The sequence below is a fragment of the Cydia strobilella genome, chromosome Z (assembly GCF_947568885.1).
Source record: "Cydia strobilella chromosome Z, ilCydStro3.1, whole genome shotgun sequence".
In the NCBI taxonomy this organism is placed as follows: Eukaryota; Metazoa; Arthropoda; class Insecta; order Lepidoptera; family Tortricidae; genus Cydia; species Cydia strobilella.
Genome location: NC_086068.1, coordinates 20,271,101 through 20,288,052, shown reverse-complemented (window position 1 = coordinate 20,288,052; position 16,952 = coordinate 20,271,101). Strand labels below are relative to the sequence as shown.

Sequence of the window (16,952 nt, the reverse complement as noted above, 5' to 3'; positions counted from 1 at the left end):
TATATTTGTTGATGAAGTGTCTGTAACACAATGAATGGATAATCCGTGACGTGATAAAAAGGGTGCACTAGGAGAGGTATTAAAAAGGGTGAAATAGTGTAGGTAAAAATGTGAGGTGAGGGCTTCTTAAGGGGTGAGTTCTGGAATAAAAAGTATCCTATGTCCTTCCCCGGGCCTAAAACTACCCCTATACCAAATTTCAACTAAATCGGTTCAGTTATTTAAGCGTGAAGAGGTAACAGACAGACAGACACACTTTCGCATTTATATTAATATTAAGTATGCATTTCCTATCATGTAGCGAGTAGATTTCATTTATTGTATATTTTGAATTTAAAATTAATTTAATATTTATCGGTTATTCACGAACCGAAATCAAAAGTTCAGCACTGTTTGTTTTAAGCTGGTATCATTATTTCTCTGGGGGGGAAGCTAGGGTATGGTTTTGGTGGGAATCGCTGATAGTGAGTACAGCATTACCTACAAAATGCCAAGAAGCCATCTGCTGTGTTCGTAGCGGAACACCGTATTGCTCGCAGAGCCCTGGCCAGTCCGCGTCATCCACGTCCCCGCCGTCCCCTCTGGGAACTGCTGCAACCGCGCCGCCGCGCGACCGCTACCTTTGTGTTGCAGCTGAGCTGAGGATGCAGGGCGAAAGGCTAATCTTCTGCACCTCAAAACAGAACCGACTCACTAGGGAGAGGGAGGAAACCCGAGCATGCCCAACGGCTCCGAGGTGGCAGCCCCACCATTGGGCTAGGGTATAGTGGGCTAATCCCTCGCTTACCCAAAACTAACTGATTAAAGAAACCGAAACAGTGCAAAACCGGACCGATCAAAACGACGACTTTTGGCATGAAAACGCGGACACTAATTGCTAGCTGGAATGTGCGAACACTGAGCGAAGATAGCCGATTAGCCCAAGCAGAAGCAGAAATGCTAAGGTACAAACTGCAAATACTCGGACTCAGTGAAGTACGCAGGAACGGATTCGGGGAACTGAGAACGTCTAGAGGCCTCACACTACTTTACTCCGGGAAGAAAGATGAAGAAGATGTCCGCGAAAACGGCGTGGGATTCCTCCTCACCGATGCAGCGAAGAAGAGCCTCATAGACTGGAAACCGATTTCAGAACGAATCATTACAGCCCGTTTTAACACAAGAGCCCGCAAGATTACTATTGTTCGATGCTATGCGCCGACGACTTGGCATCCGAGGACAAGAAAGACGATTTCTATATTGCACTCAACTCAACTTTGAAGAACATCCGAAAGCAAGACATAGTTATCGTCATGGGAGACCTGAACGCCAAAGTTGGAGCGAACAACGATGCTTATCAAAGACACATGGGCAGGCATGGGCTGGGAGTTCGCAACGAGAATGGAGAAAGATTCTTGGAGTTCTGCCTAGAAAACGATCTTACCATCGGAGGGACGCTTTTTATACATGGAGAACACCACAACTACACGTGGAATTCACCCGATGGAGTCACCAAAAATCAAATTGCCCACCTCGCCATTAGCTCATCGCTGCTCGATGTTCGTAACCGTCGGGGGGCGGATATTGACAGTGATCATCACCTGGTGGTGGCCGAAGTGCGACTCAAAAGTAGCCGTAGCTCGACGCACCGATAGTGTCACCAAATTAGGCAAACAATTTGACGTCACTAAACTGCGGAACCTGGAAACAGAAGACGCTTTCAAATTAGAGCTACAAAATCGTTTCTCGGTGCTCGATGCGGACTCTACCTCAGTCAACACGGAGGCTACCACACCATACCTGCCTAGCCATACTGCCATAGCACTAGCCTTTTTAGTAAACCATAGAGTAACTTATACATACTGTAGTTACCTTTAACAGGTTTTTGACAATTTAGTAGTAGTAAGTTATTATACTACTAGTTAGTAGTTATCTACTCGTAGCATCGTAAACAATGTTAAAGAACTGACGGTTCATAAACCTTATTGTAAAGGAATAAGGTCACAGATAAACGGTCTAGTATATTGTAGACGAAGCAAATTGCTCGGAGATTTGCAAATTAAATGCATACGCAGAAATATTGAAAACTTGCCATGTTACTTTAGGTACCATACACTACATATTCGTATAGGTTTAAAAATAAAAATTTTATAAAAACATTTATTAATATTTTACATTCCATATATATATAATATTCGAGTAACTTATATACCTATACTGAAAGTTATGTCCAGAGACGGACCAAGCTAACTCTGCATTGCATTTATAATGACAGTGTGGCATTGTTATCATTATTTAAATTTCTATGAAATTATTACGTTTATCCTTCACTTGTTTCTGTTCAAATCGTTGCAAAGACTGACTCTGGTATCAAGCAGTAGCTATAGCGGTTAGCAAAATGAAACTGCACTTGATGCAGAAAGCAAGCCGCTTTGCCCAGTGATACTAGGGACCAATCTGAATGATTTCATCCGAGGAAACACAAATTTCATCCACTAGAATTCAAGATGGCGGACCTTTTCCAAAATGGCGGCTGCAAAATTTAAAAAAATTGTAGACAAAACGGGTGCACCGATTTAAGTGATTGATATATCAATCAATTCGTATTGACACCTGTAAACGGAAAAAAATATACCCTTTAAGAAATTAAAGATGGCGGCCGAATATTAAGAAAATTATGATTTTTTTTTCTTAATTTTTTTCCTTCTACTGAAAATAACAACTAAATGTTCTATAGTATGGTCACATATTCTTTCATTTAAATGAAACCTGATAATATTAGCTACAAAATTAAATAAAAAAACTTGACAATCCGTTGAGTAGTTTTTTAACTATACGCATTACAAAAAGCGCGTAACTCCCGTCCGAAACGGCCCCCTCGCGTCAAAACGGACAACTTTGATGATATTTCTTTATATTTAAAGGTAAAAAAGAAAATAATACATATGTACTTTATTTATTGAGCTATAAATAAATGTATTGCCTCTTATTATTTGTGACGTTCCACGGAAAAAGGAACCTTATGGAGGCTGGCGCTTACGTCGCATAGCACCACGATAGTATTGGAGCGGCGTTAATAATAGCTTAAGCGCCAACCGCCATAAGGTACCTTTACCCGTGGGACGTCACATTTACTCCTCTTTATCATCTTCGTCCGATGTGGTTAAACTGTTAAAAAAAGGCAATTCATATGAAATCATAACAAGATATAACTACCTAATATAATTAAATTGAATATATAGAAATGAACTACGCCAAACTGTCCCTCCATTACTATTTCAATGTGTGTAGTATTGAGGTTTCATGAAGTACCTGAATAGTATATAGCATTAATTCAGGATATGTATACCAATGTCACCACCCAGACAGTAATCCAGCTGGAACCTGTGAAAAGTTTGAAATAAGCAACGGAGTGCATCAAGGGTCAATATTAAGCCCGTTATTATTTAACGTTACCATAGATTACCTAACAAGGGCTCACCAAAAACCAGTACCATGGAACATATTATATGCTGATGACGTCGCCCTAATATCAGATAATGTCGAAGACCTCCAAAATCAACTAAACATTTGGACTAAATCATTAGAGGAAAATGGTTTGAGAGTAAGCCGTAAGAAAACAGAACACATGTCATGTTTGTTTGACGGTACAACAGATCCCAACTCAATCAAGCTCTCAAATGATGTCCCACTGCCTACAGTGAAAGAATTTTAATACTTAGGGTCGATAATCAGCAACGATGATAAAATTGATAGAGACGTAAAGCGAGGTTTAGACTAGCAAGAACTTGCATGCAATTTTCATTACATTGCGGTATCTGGTAAACATGTTGAATGCAGTTTACCTTAGTAGTCAGCAATGTAACGTAAATTGCATGCAAGTTCTTGCTAGTCTTGACCTGACAAACACAAATATTGACGCCGGAACAGCACATAATCGTCCTGTGTGGAGAAAGAGGACAAGGAGAGCCGACTCCAGATAATGGGAAAAGGCTTAAGTAGAAGAAAAAGAAGAAGAATGTGTGTAGTATTGAAATAGTAATGGAGGGGCGGGACAGTTTGGCGTAGTTTATCTATAAGTACCTTTCGTTTTTGCAGTTGCCTTTGCATATGCCATATGCTGCATTCTGCATTGCACTGTGCAGGGTAGACCCACCCTCCGACACGTGCAGCACATTGTTTCGCAACCTTTTTTACAGCCGCAATGGTTCCGGTATTAATTAATGCCATATCTCCCTGGATTCAGACCATTGCGGTTCCCAACTGTCATTAGATGACTTCCAACCCCAAGAGGATGGCAATGGCACAGAGGCATCATCAAGAATAAGGGCATTGCCCCATAAGTTCACCTGCTACCTATATGACCCTCAAACAGCGCATTCGTCGGTGAACTTGGTACGCAAGGAACTATTTGCTACTAAAAATAAATTGGTAGGTAACCAGCATCCCACCAACATCGGCACTCGGCAGCATTACATAAACACGCGCTCCGTGTCACATATCAAGCGGGCCACTTATGGGGCAATGCCCTTATTCTTGATGATGCCTCTGTGCCATTGCCATCCTCTTGGGGTTAGAAGTCATCTAATGACAGTTGGGAACCGCAATGGTCTGAAGCCAGGGAGATATGGCGTGAATTATCATACCTGGACCATTGCGGCTGTAAAAAAGGTTGCGAAACAATGCGCTGCACGTGTCGGAGGGTGCGTCTACCCTGCAAAGTGCAATGCAGAATGCAGCACATCAGCACATGCAAAGGCAACTGCAAAAATGAAAGGTACTTATAGATTAACTACGCCAAACTGTCCTGCCGACTCCCGCCCCTCCATTACTATTTCAATACTACACACATTGAAATAGTAATGGAGGGGCGGGACAGTTTGGCGTAGTTCATTTCTATATATTCAATTTAATTAGATTAGGTAGGTATATTTTGTTCTGATTTCATATGAATTTTCTTTTTTTTTTTTACATCGGAACAAGATGATAAAGAGGAGTAAATGTGATGTCCCACGGGTAAAGGTACCTTATGGCGGTTGGCGCTTTAGCTATTATTAACGCCGCTCCAATACTATCGCGGTGCTATGCGACGTAAGCGCCAGCCTCCATAAGGTTCCTTTTTCCGTGGAACGTCACAAATAATAAGCGGCAATACATTTATTTATAGCTCAATAAAGTAAATATGTATTATTTTCTTTTTTTACCTTTAAATATAAAGAAATATCATCAAAGTTGTCAGTTTTGACGCGAGGGGGCCGTTTCGGACAGGTGTTTCGCGCTTTTTGTAATGCGTATAGTTAAAAAACTACTCAAAGGATTGTCAAGTTTTTTATTTTATTTTGTAGCTAATATTATCAGGTTTCATTTAAATGAAAGAATATGTGACCATACCATAGAACATTTAGTTGTTATTTTCAGTAGAAGGAAAAAAAAGAGGAAAAAAAAAACATAACTTTCTTAATATTCGGCCGCCATCTTTTATTTTCTTTTTCCGATTACAGGTGTCATTACGAATTGATTGATATATCAATCACTAAAATAGGTGCACCCGTTTTGTGTCTACAATTTTTTTAAATTTTGCAGCCGCCATTTTGGAAAAGGTCCGCCATCTTGAATTCTAGTGGATGAAATCTGTGTTTCCTTGGATGAAATCATTCAGATAGGTCCCTAGTATCACTGGGCAAAGCGGCTTGCTTTCTGCATCAAGTGCAGCTTTCGATGCAAATATCGCCGTAACCCCTAAGCAAACTTACACATATCATTACAACGCATATTTAACATAGCATAGTGTGGGTTAAACGCCCAAAGGTCTCATGCGAGACAGGTTTCATATTTTTTAAGTTAGTTTTTTGTTTTCATGTATGAAATAACTGAGTTAATCCAATAGCGTTCATAACCTAAGGTAGGTCCATTGGGCTCTACGTGCTATCAAGTTCCCGCGCTAATCGATTTCCATTATTAGCAAGAGCGTAACTAGATTTTGCGGTTTTCCCTTTGCTTTCTGAGTGCGGGTACGAAGCGGAAGCGGTATAACTGTGTCCTCTAAATTAGCCTCATGCATGAAGTTTATATTTGAACGAAATATGTTTTATTCGGATGTTTGTTACCGTTATATCATGTTACAAATGCATTTCCGTTTTGAAATTACCATTTAATTACTTAAAATTATAAATAAAAAGTACAAAAATTTGCCCGCGAAAAGCTAGTGAGCGAAACGCTCGAAACGCCACGTGACGTCACGCGTTCGACAGATTAGTGTCATTAGTAGCAAACGTCAGTTGGGCCGCCCAACGTGTGACGTCATCACGCTCTGTCGAATTCGCGCCAAAAATTATGAGCGTTTCAACCGCTCAAAAATTTTCAACATTTTAAATATTTTTTAATAAAATAATGTTAAGGTTTACAAAAGTATTTTTATCATTTCCGGTGTTCCAACGATATAAATTATGAATCCAAAAATAAAAATAAATTCATGCATGGAGCTAATTCTTACCAATGGAGGATACTTCACTTTCTTTTCCAAACTGTCAAAACGATTAGCCACTATGTAATTTATATGAAAACAAAACAAGTGACGTCACGGTCAAGTTACCTACTGAGTATGGTTCTATCTGATTTATTAAATAGAGATTGTGCCAAAAAACAACGTCTGTCTACTTTTTTCTAATATTCTGGTGCCTTATTTCTTGCATGGTTTGAAATAATTTATATTGAACATTCCTTTTATACCTGTACTTTCCGTACGTACTCGGAGATAACGCTTATAAGGTTGTTCCAACACAAAAAAGCCAGGTGAGGCGTAGCAGATACCTACGATAATAGCCTTGCCTAACAACTCGGACTGTTAATTAGGCAGTTATGCGGTGGTAGTTTAACCCTTTTCCAGGCATAGTAAGTACAATTTACTGACCAGATATTTACGCGCGAATAGAATTTCAACTTTAGCATTCCGATTTAAGGTTCAAATTAGATCGCACTTTCGGGAAATGTGACTTGTCTTCAAATTAATCATCAAATCTGGATTAATCGGAATATATTTGGAGTTTTTGAAAAATCCTTGTAGATTGTTGCGGCCTGGAAAAGGGTTACTGGCAGAAGGTAGCTTAGTTTGTGACTTAAAATGTCCAAAAGTAAACTATAATCTAGTTCACGTATTTATTTATTACTTGCTGAGCAAACTTATACAATGAGTCGCGTGTATACTATATTTGGATGCCAACAAAATCAACAACCTGAAATAACTTATTCCAACCATCTGAGTGCATTAGTAAACCTAAAACAATGCCTTTTGGTTTTTTTTTATGGAAGAAAGACTGATATAATAATGCAATAGAAATTCCGTTGCTATCTTCCGCGGTTTCATTAAAAGGATGCACCCATCTGAACTAAGTCTATTTATATTTTAATTTGCTCACTTTATTATTTTTTAATGTTACGGTGTAGCAAAATTCCTGCACGAATAACCTTTCACGGGTTCGTAATACCTTCTTTACGTGGAGAAAACACGAATTGAATATTTATGAATCAGACTTAATAATATGCTTTTAACACAGCTGTACCTATTTACGTAAAAGTTGCTAATATACTCGTATTGTAACATAGGAGCTCGCACACGCCCTCATCGTTCACCTCTACCGCGTGGAGTTTACGAGACGTTGATCATTTTCAAACCCGTCCTGAACCTCTGCGTCAAGTTACCTAAAATTTCCACTGAATGACAAATGTTTGAAGTTTTCTAAATTTTCTGAAAAGTACAAAGCTAGTCAGCTATATAAGTCTTATACTAAGACTCTTATTACCTACACATCGTTGAATAGCAATTGCAACAATATTATCTTTGCGTTTAAACTTTCTAATTACCTATATCTTTTTATTAAAAACAAATTTCAACATTCGTAAAATATATACATGTATATATTATTTAATTTTGATTGCTTATGTCGATCTTACGGAAACAATTGTCTCAATACATGGTACCAGTATCGGGTGTGGCAATGACAGATGCATATAAATAAGTAGATACATTTTATTGTTATCAAAACCTAATTCTAAATTATATAATTACAAATCAGGTGTTTTTTATACATTTGTTTTGTAATATATAACTTTTCTACTGTAAATAAATGACATTAAAGATAAGAAACATTCAACAAGAAATACAAGAATAATAGTTTCTGTTTTACGTCCGGATGATCAAGTAAAGTTGGCCGTCAATATGGTGACACTGACAGGCACGCTGCTGGCCTACACGCTTGTGTCGAGCTGCGTGCTGGTGCTGCGCTACCAGCCGCACTACACCAACCTCATCGAGCTGCTGCCACAGAGCCTGCGCACGCCCGTCGACCCTGAAGGCACCGCTGCAGCCCAAAGGGAAACCAGTTTAGCTGTAAGTAATTAAGTATACGTATCGAAAAGAGATCGGCGAATGGAAGGAATGACGGATGACAGTCTATACGATGAATACTTGCCTCTTTATTACAACATAAATACCTACCTAACTATACAAGTTGATAACTGTTATTTAGTACTTGTCCATACTTATACCACATTCAAAGGTGTAAGTGAATAAAGAAGCGATAGAACCCTTTTCACTCGGTGAGTTGGTTATGTTTTTCTATCGCTCTTTATTTGTTCGCATTTATGCAAAAATGTAAGTATTTCACCACGTTTTTTGACAAACTATTTTGCATAGGTCGGAGCATTTTCGAGGAGTATATACTTTAACGTCCAATCCCAACACATAGGTACATAAAATAACCTACTCTGCGACTGAGTTTACGCAGCTTTGCCTCTTTAGCCGTGGCAAACGATACTCTGTAGTTCGGCCTATTTCCAGTTTCCACGCCTTGCTGTTAATTATTTAGGTACATGAAAGCTAGAGATAGCTTAACTTAAACGAAACCTAGCCGCGTAGGTATATATGTATAAGCTTGAAAATCACTTCCGTTACTAGGAAATAAGACTCGGCCTGATTCGAACTTTAATATACGTCAAAAATTAGCTCTTAGATACGATATGGATCGGATTTGTCAGTGTCAGTGTTAAAAGTGACGTTTCACAAACAAAAACGTATCCGTTTATTAAGTTCTAATTAGGCCGTGTGTTTTAGTTATTACTGTGTGAAAAAAGTCAGTTTAAATAAGAGCTCTTCCCATTTCCAAGTCTACATAATATATGATATTGATAACTTTTTCAATCAAAGTCAAAGATACACACAGGTACACTTATGTTTACAATATTAATTATTTATAAATAAACCCTAGTAGTCACTTGTTTTAATTTAACTTTAGGATATTATTTAAGCTTTTAAAATAATCGAGTTTGCTTCACACTTTGAAAAACGTAGAATTGTATTTCAGGGTCGCGGCAACACCCAAATCACCGCCTCGAACCAGCGAGTCATGATCCGCCGTGTGACCCGCAGGTAAACGTCACTCACGACGCCAAGCGAATTGCTAATACCTATTCAACCTATTGCCATGCTTATTTATTAGCGTACGTACAGCCAAGCGAAAGGCCGGCCGATATGTTTAAACCCATTTGTCTAAATTTCTCGTAATCGCTAAGCGATGCAAGTGTGTTCACAGTTCCCCGGATTCTGATGACACGATGCCAGGTGACGACAGCGAGGAATTCGGTAGAGATGACACTTTCCTCATGAATTCGCACACGGAGAATAAATTCTATGGTGAGTTACTTTTTTAATGCTACAGAAAATCGTCAGTGCCTTAGATTTTATGTAGGTATAGTTCAATATTAATTATTATCTATTTAAATCTCAAAATGTTAATCAAGTGGAACAGGTCCATAAATAAAGCGGTAGCGGTCTTCTCAGCGACTAGTCCGCATTTATATATTAACTTATGACTATGTAGCAAGACTTGTTGCGCGTGAATGTGTCGTGTTCAGATTGTTCAGAAGTAGACATGAGTGGTCGATTGTCGCAGGGGCCGTGCCCGGCGGCGTGGCAAGCAGCCCGGGCCGCTTCCGTCGCTTCATGGACGCGGTGTCGCGGCAGCTGCTGGCGCGCTCCTACCTCTGTCCCGGCGTCTTCCCCTGGGTGGACGCTGGGCCCGCCACTGACCATACAGGTAACATGTTCGCTTTCAAAACCTACAGGGATGCCTACAAGTTTAGCAGGAGACATTTCGAAACTGAATTCCGCAACATATTAGTAGGGCAAACTACCCAATGATTACAGGGTGGCCCAAAAATACGTTGACAACTTTTTTCTAATTATTTTATTAAGTACTTACGTAACTAGTACAAAATAAGAGTTTTGAATGATTCACGGTTTATTTCACTAGACTTATATTGACCGGGATATAGACCGTGATAACATCGAGCACACGCTCTGTGTGACTCGCTACATCTAAACCAGGAGTTGAACCATGTTCAGAGAGTCCTGAGGATGAATGGCTACAGAGTTAACATTGACAAGCAGGGCACAAAAACCAAGCGCCTCACTCATCGCGTTGAGAGACAGCCAGCGTTTATGCTGTACGTCAAGGGAGTGACAGACAGGATATCAAAAATACTAAATAACTACTCTGTAAAAATTATCTTAACCCCGCACAGGAAAATTGCACAATTTCTGCGGTCGCCTAAAGACAATTTTCCCCTGGAAAAACCTGGTGTATACAAAGTTGAGTGCAGCTGTGGTAGATCGTACATTGGGCAGACTAAACGCACTATTGCCTGCAGAATTAAAGAACACATTTCTGCGGTCAAGAACAATGACGTTCGCAAGTCAGCTATTGCTCAGCATCTCCTTGAGTTGGGTACAAATCACTGGATCGAGTTGCATAGTCCCAAGGTCATTTCGACAGAACGCCACTATACCAAGATTGGTAAGAGAAGCTGTTGAAATTCACAAATACAAAATTTTCAATCGTGAAGATGGGTTTAAACTGTCAAATGTGTGGAATCCTGTGATTTGTTTGTGTAAAAAAACAGTGATATCCGAATCAAACACGCGAGTGTGAACGCGACCAGACCAACAAGTGTGAATGCGACCGATGGTAACGTTGAAAGCAAACGCAGCCGACGCGCAAGAATGAGGGTAGACCTAGCGCTGTCTACACAACTTTGACACCCACCTGCTATCTTCAGTCACCCGTGAACATGATGCATGTAACTGCGTTGAAATATCGGGAGCTCATAAATAATACAAAAGGTAATTACGGTCTATATCCCGGTCAATATAAGTCTAGTACAAAATAAGTTAAAAATTAAAACTACAGTCTTTTTGAAAGCATACAAGCTACGTAAAGCACAACTCTTTGAGGATAAAGATAAAACAGTTCGCTTGGAGAGATGTCGGTTGATTAAGCAACGTGCCGTTACTGAAAAGTGGGAAAATGTACTTTTTACTGATGAAAAACTTTTTGTATTGAACAGGCCCATAATCACCAAAATGACATAATTTACTCTTCTAGTCGCCTTGGAGAAGCTGCAGTCATTCCTCATCGCCAAAATCATGGTTTGGGGTGGTATTTGCAGTAGTGTGCAGCAGTGGTGCAATAAAAATTTTCCCGGACTCATAAGTTCAAAAGAGTGGCCACCCTACTCGCCTGATCTAAATCCAATGGATTGTAGTTTGTGGTCAATCTTAGAGACAAGGGCCTGTGCTACTAAACACAAAAGTTCATCTCGCTCTAAAAGCAACACTTACCAAAGAATGGAAAAAAATATCCTTAAAGGAGCTGCGGCATATCGTTGAAAATTTTAACAAACGTTTGCGTTTGTGTATCAAAGCGAAAGGAGGCTATTTTGAAGATAATTAATTTTTGTTGCATAAAAAAGACTGTAGTTTTATTTGGGCCACCCTGTAGTGTATTAAAGTATCGATCAATAGGTAGCACCTATTTTTGTAGGATTATCACCACTGTTGCCTTAAGATTGGAGCTGTCGATCATTGGTGATAGGACGCTATACAATTTTACAGTATTATGGAAAGCATAATTTTAATTAGTTAATTAGTTTGTATACTTACAAGGCTCCGACTAGGAAAAAGATGAGGTTTTTTATGACATATTTTTTAAGTGCTTGGCAGGACGCGGGTCATGTAAATATACAAAAAATTCGGTTCAATTTTTTTCCCTACTTTTTCCTAATCAGTACCTATACGATACCGAATATGCTCTTTATCTTCACTATTTTGTTACCTACATCGTAATTATCTTGTAATGTTGTCCAGGAATGTTCGTAATCAAGGCAGTGGGAGTGATGTACCTGCTGATCCTGGTGTTCGACATGCTGGCGGCCTACGGCAGCCCGGGCACGTCCACCTTCACTGTGCTCCTCATGGTCGTTCTAATGCTAGCTATCTTCATCATCCTCCTACTCATTTCTAGAAAACCGCAAAATCGGTAAGTCGATAGACATATTACGCTAGAAGTTCTATGAGCTGTAGACCTCGCGAAACTGAAAAACGATACTCATGACAGAATACACTCAAAACAGAATGGGCAAAAAATTTTACTATCGAATCTGCATACTAAAATTTATAAGAATGTATTGAGAAATATACAGGACAGCCGGATTCCCGAAATCATTTTTGCCCATGCTGAAACTAAGACGATTGGTGTTCGATTGGTCAATAAATGGTGACCATTTCAAAAACTTATAATTGTTATTTGATTTGCACAGCGCACAACTGGTGTATTCGACGCCTGCGCTGCCGTTCGTCCCGGCGACCGCAATCATCGTCAACATCTATCTCATCCTCAACCTGTCCATCCTGACCCTCGTCCGCTTTACCGTGTGGATGATCATAGGTAAGACTTATTTGTATAGCATTTGCCAAAAGGAAAATCGGATTCAGCCCCGCAAAGGGTACAAGTGCGTATGCCTGCCTCCGTGACGCCTAATTTATAGGGCACAAACAATCAGTATTTAATCATAACTCGTCACAATTTGCTAATACTTGTAGAAAGTTTGACAGTTTTTTGTGAAACTACAGCTGACGGCGACACAACGATAATCAGTTGAGTAGTTACTTGTTCGTTTATTCCTGGTGTAAACCACCCAGCTAAGCCGCACCAGTTTAGGCGTACGCCAAGTATCGCCTTAGCAACGCCTTTTACGCCATATCGCGTGTACCTAGGTAGAATACGAATATATTTGACAACACATTTGACAAGTTGTTAACCAATAATCACGTAGGTACCTACACTCGGTGCCCTAACATAAGTAGATACCAATCCACTTTTCTATACAGCTTGTATGGCGACGTGTGTACTTAAGCTGAGGCACTTACTGTACTTACTCCTACTAGGTACTTCACTGGCTCAGTTACCCAAAAAGGACCACTCTGCCCTATTCTGCGCCACTTCACGCCAGTTGGGTATTCCGAGGGCGGATTGGCCTTTTAGGGTTTCGTTACTCCAGCGGTATCTGGAACGCCCAAATGGACTTACTGTACTTACATCGATAGATGTTTTTTTTTTTTTCAAAAAAGTATAACACATTTTAATCTTATAGTAGGCTCGTCGCCAAACTTGCGTTTAACGGCGAAATGATGCACTCATTTTCAATGTTAGTACCTTAATCTAAATTTTATGATTAACTTATCTTACTAAGGTTAATACTTTTATATTACATTAACAAAGTGTAAGTTGTAGGTATATACTCGTATGTTGTTATTCTTTAAGAATTTATTTGTAGTTTTACATGTATGTAAAATGTATGATTTTGGTGCAATAAAGGATATTTATTTATTTATTTACCTATCTTATATATTTAGTCATGCGTTGTACCCAATAGCAACTTCTTAATTTTTGATTTAAAGATGTTTTTACTAGCACACTCGTCTTCTATTGATAAATTTTTCATTATTCGCGGTGTGATATACTTGCGCGTCCTTTTACCATAGTAGTTGCTAGCGGTTGGTTCCACGTATTTACGACGCTTTAACCCCCTCGGCGCTCGGGTGTATACTCGCGGAGTTTTGAATTCGGGTTTTTTAAATTGATCAGTTGCTATTAAGTACTTAACTTTATCATGCACTGGCAGGATGTTCAATTTCTTAAATAAGATCGTGTAATCGTTACTACAGTTTGCTCTAGTTTTTTTGTCTATTATATTTTTTATCAATCGTAGTTGTAAGTTTAATATTTTATCCAAATAAGTTTTGAAGGTGCGTCCATAAGCTATTAACCCGTATCCAATTACAGCGTCAGCCATTGCATGGTATAACATTCGTAATATTTCATTATTAACTATATTTTTTAAACTAATAATTTTACACAATATAGACCGTTGTCTATTACATACTGTATCTATGTGTATTTTCCAATTAATGTGTTTATCTATAGTTAGGCCTAAGTATTTAAATTTATCAACTACTTCTATTACGTTACATTTACAGTCACGCTTCTCGACATGTAAACAATCGTATGTATGACCAATAATTTTAATGGGCTCTTGACTTGGTTTTATATATGGTGATTGTATGAGTAGAAATTTGGTTTTTTCGGTGTTCAATATTATACCGTTATCGTGTGACCATTTGAGTACATTTTCGAAATCCTGCTGTATGTAAGTCTGTATTTTACTAAGGTCTTTATCAGCATACAGTAAGCAAGTGTCATCCGCATACATGTATGTGGAACAGTTCCGTAACCATCTAACGCCAAAGATTCGAAAGCAAACAAATAATCAAAACAATTGCTGTGGACCAGCAACGTTTGATAGATAGCTTTTCATTAATTTCGACTCACATGCCCTTCCTTTGAAGCCATAAGTATTTTTCCTTTGTTTGTTTGATTTTGGAAAAATATGGCTTCAAAGGAAGCGCAGGTGAGTCGAAGTTTCCCCCCCTAAATGCCAGTTGGCTCTTGCTGGCTCCCGGTCTTAATCCACTCAAGACTGCCTATATATCAACTGTGCCTTGCGCATAGTCACACAGTGCAGGTTTACATACAAAAAAGGAGCTATTACAATGTAATTGTTAACAATAACTAAATTCTCTAAGTAGGTAGAACTACAAACCATTTAAAGGTGAGCAATAAAATTGTCTGGCATGGGGAATTCTAAACTAGGTATAGTACCTAAACATCCCTATAATGGATGTGGCACCAATCACGAGACGTAAACCAAAAATCCTGTATAATAAGTAAATATTTAACGTTTGGGGTTTCATTAGGTAATTTCTGTCAGTTTTAATAGAACTATAGAGTAACTTATACTAGAGCGGTACTGTCATAGTAAATTTTGTAACCCCAGTAAATTCACTGCCATCTGTGGACACACTTTAAAACTAAAAATAAATATTTATAAAAATACGATAAAATGTATTTAAATATGGATAAATGATTTATTTATTTGCATTAATTATTTTTAAATGATTTTGACCCATGTTCTTTCACTGGTATGCGTTAAAATTATAAATAACAAACGAAACAGTCAACGCCCTCTATACGAGTGTAGGCCAAAACTAGTGGCGCCATCTGATCGAGAATCAAATTTTCGTGATTTTCGAGGCACGTTTTTTCCTTAGACTGTATCCATCTATTACGGAGTTATATCTATCTTTGATAGAACTAATAGGCACCATTCTGTTTATGAGTGGAGAAAAAAAACATAGTTTTATTATGTTAATTATTTTGAAACAAATTGCAGTATCTTTCATTAAACAAGTCGTAAATATAAAATACGAATAGGATATTTAATAGGTACCAGTGACATCAAAAATAAATTCTCATGATTGGTTACAAACAGCAGTTATAAAGTTTGGTACACCTAGAACATCCAGGCCATAAATGTAAAAAAAAAAAAAAATGTTTGTATTGTTAGTGGGTGGACACTAGTCCCACTTTCGGGATATGAGATATGAAAAATGTTTGACTACTACTTTGAATATGTTCCAGGACTGGTGGTGTACTTTAAGTATGGCATCAAGAATTCCTTGTTAGAGACGAAAACGGAGGAGCCGGCGGTGTCGCCGCCCACGCCGAGCCCGCTGGACCGCACCACGCTGCCGCCGCCCGCGCCGGTCCAGCCGCGCCCGCTCGGCGACCGCAACATATTCGAGGGTGACGGCAACAGCGGACTCTACGGCAATCTCGAGTGAGTACTATTATTTGCATTCAAAACTGTAACTATCAAGAAATCGTGTAGAAATACGACATACCCGGGTCAAAATTATTTTCGTTGTCTTGTTTTTTGTCCCCAAAAAATGTGACGGAGTGGAGCTTTTTGTATTGGGGCGAAATTTAGTTTTTAATTTTTCTCAATGTACTCGTAATCTACAGCTAGAAAGACACGCAACGCCAGAACAAATGCCTCGAAGTTGAAAAATCCAAAATGGTCATTCTCAGTATAATCCGCTTAAGCTTCTAGTATCTTATTAGCGATATAAATAGGATCATAAAACTGCTAGTGCCTGAGTGACAATTAATGGCGTCATAAATGTGACCACTGCCCAAATTTGCAAAATCTAAATTATAACTATACCATGAGTCATATATACATACACGTGTGCTACATCAAACGAAAGGTTATTTATTTTTAGTGTTCCGTGCAAAACTTTGTTTTGACAAACGGAAGACTTATGGGATCACTTCGGTCTTGCAACTTTGACGTAGATACCTAAAATTTGACGCTACTGGCAGTCAATGCCTAAGACAAATTGAAATTGATGCTCAATGAAACCAAGACTATCGGCTACTCTGTCAAATGTTTACTGAGTGACAACGGAGGAGAGTTCAACAACGAAGATGTCAGAAAGATATTGAATGCACACGGGATCCAGCAGCGTTTTACCATGCCGTACACACCTGAACAAAATGGTTGTAGCGAGCGCGAAAATCGCACCCTAGTCGAAGCCGCAAGGACCTGGCTGCACGCCAGAGGTTAGCTCCCGCAAAAACTTTAAGCTGAACTTATAAACACAGCAGCCTACGTTCTGAATAGGACGGGACCTACCAGTCAAAGATAAAGTTCCGTATGAACTATGGTTTGGAAAAAAG

The 16,952-nt window shown here is 39.0% G+C and overlaps 1 protein-coding gene across 1 annotated transcript in view; it reads left to right on the top strand.

Moving 5' to 3' along the window:
- Positions 1–1,187: 1,187 nt before the first annotated feature.
- LOC134755140 (probable cationic amino acid transporter) overlaps positions 1,188–16,952 on the top strand; it is a 35,645-nt gene continuing 19,880 nt past the window's right edge. Inside the window, exons 1-8 of the mRNA XM_063691617.1 lie at positions 1,188–1,608; positions 8,115–8,365; positions 9,339–9,403; positions 9,567–9,667; positions 9,927–10,070; positions 12,179–12,350; positions 12,631–12,758; positions 15,852–16,050. Coding sequence (XP_063547687.1) covers positions 1,188–1,608; positions 8,115–8,365; positions 9,339–9,403; positions 9,567–9,667; positions 9,927–10,070; positions 12,179–12,350; positions 12,631–12,758; positions 15,852–16,050 — 1,481 coding nt within the window. The remainder of the gene's footprint in view (positions 1,609–8,114; positions 8,366–9,338; positions 9,404–9,566; positions 9,668–9,926; positions 10,071–12,178; positions 12,351–12,630; positions 12,759–15,851; positions 16,051–16,952) is intronic.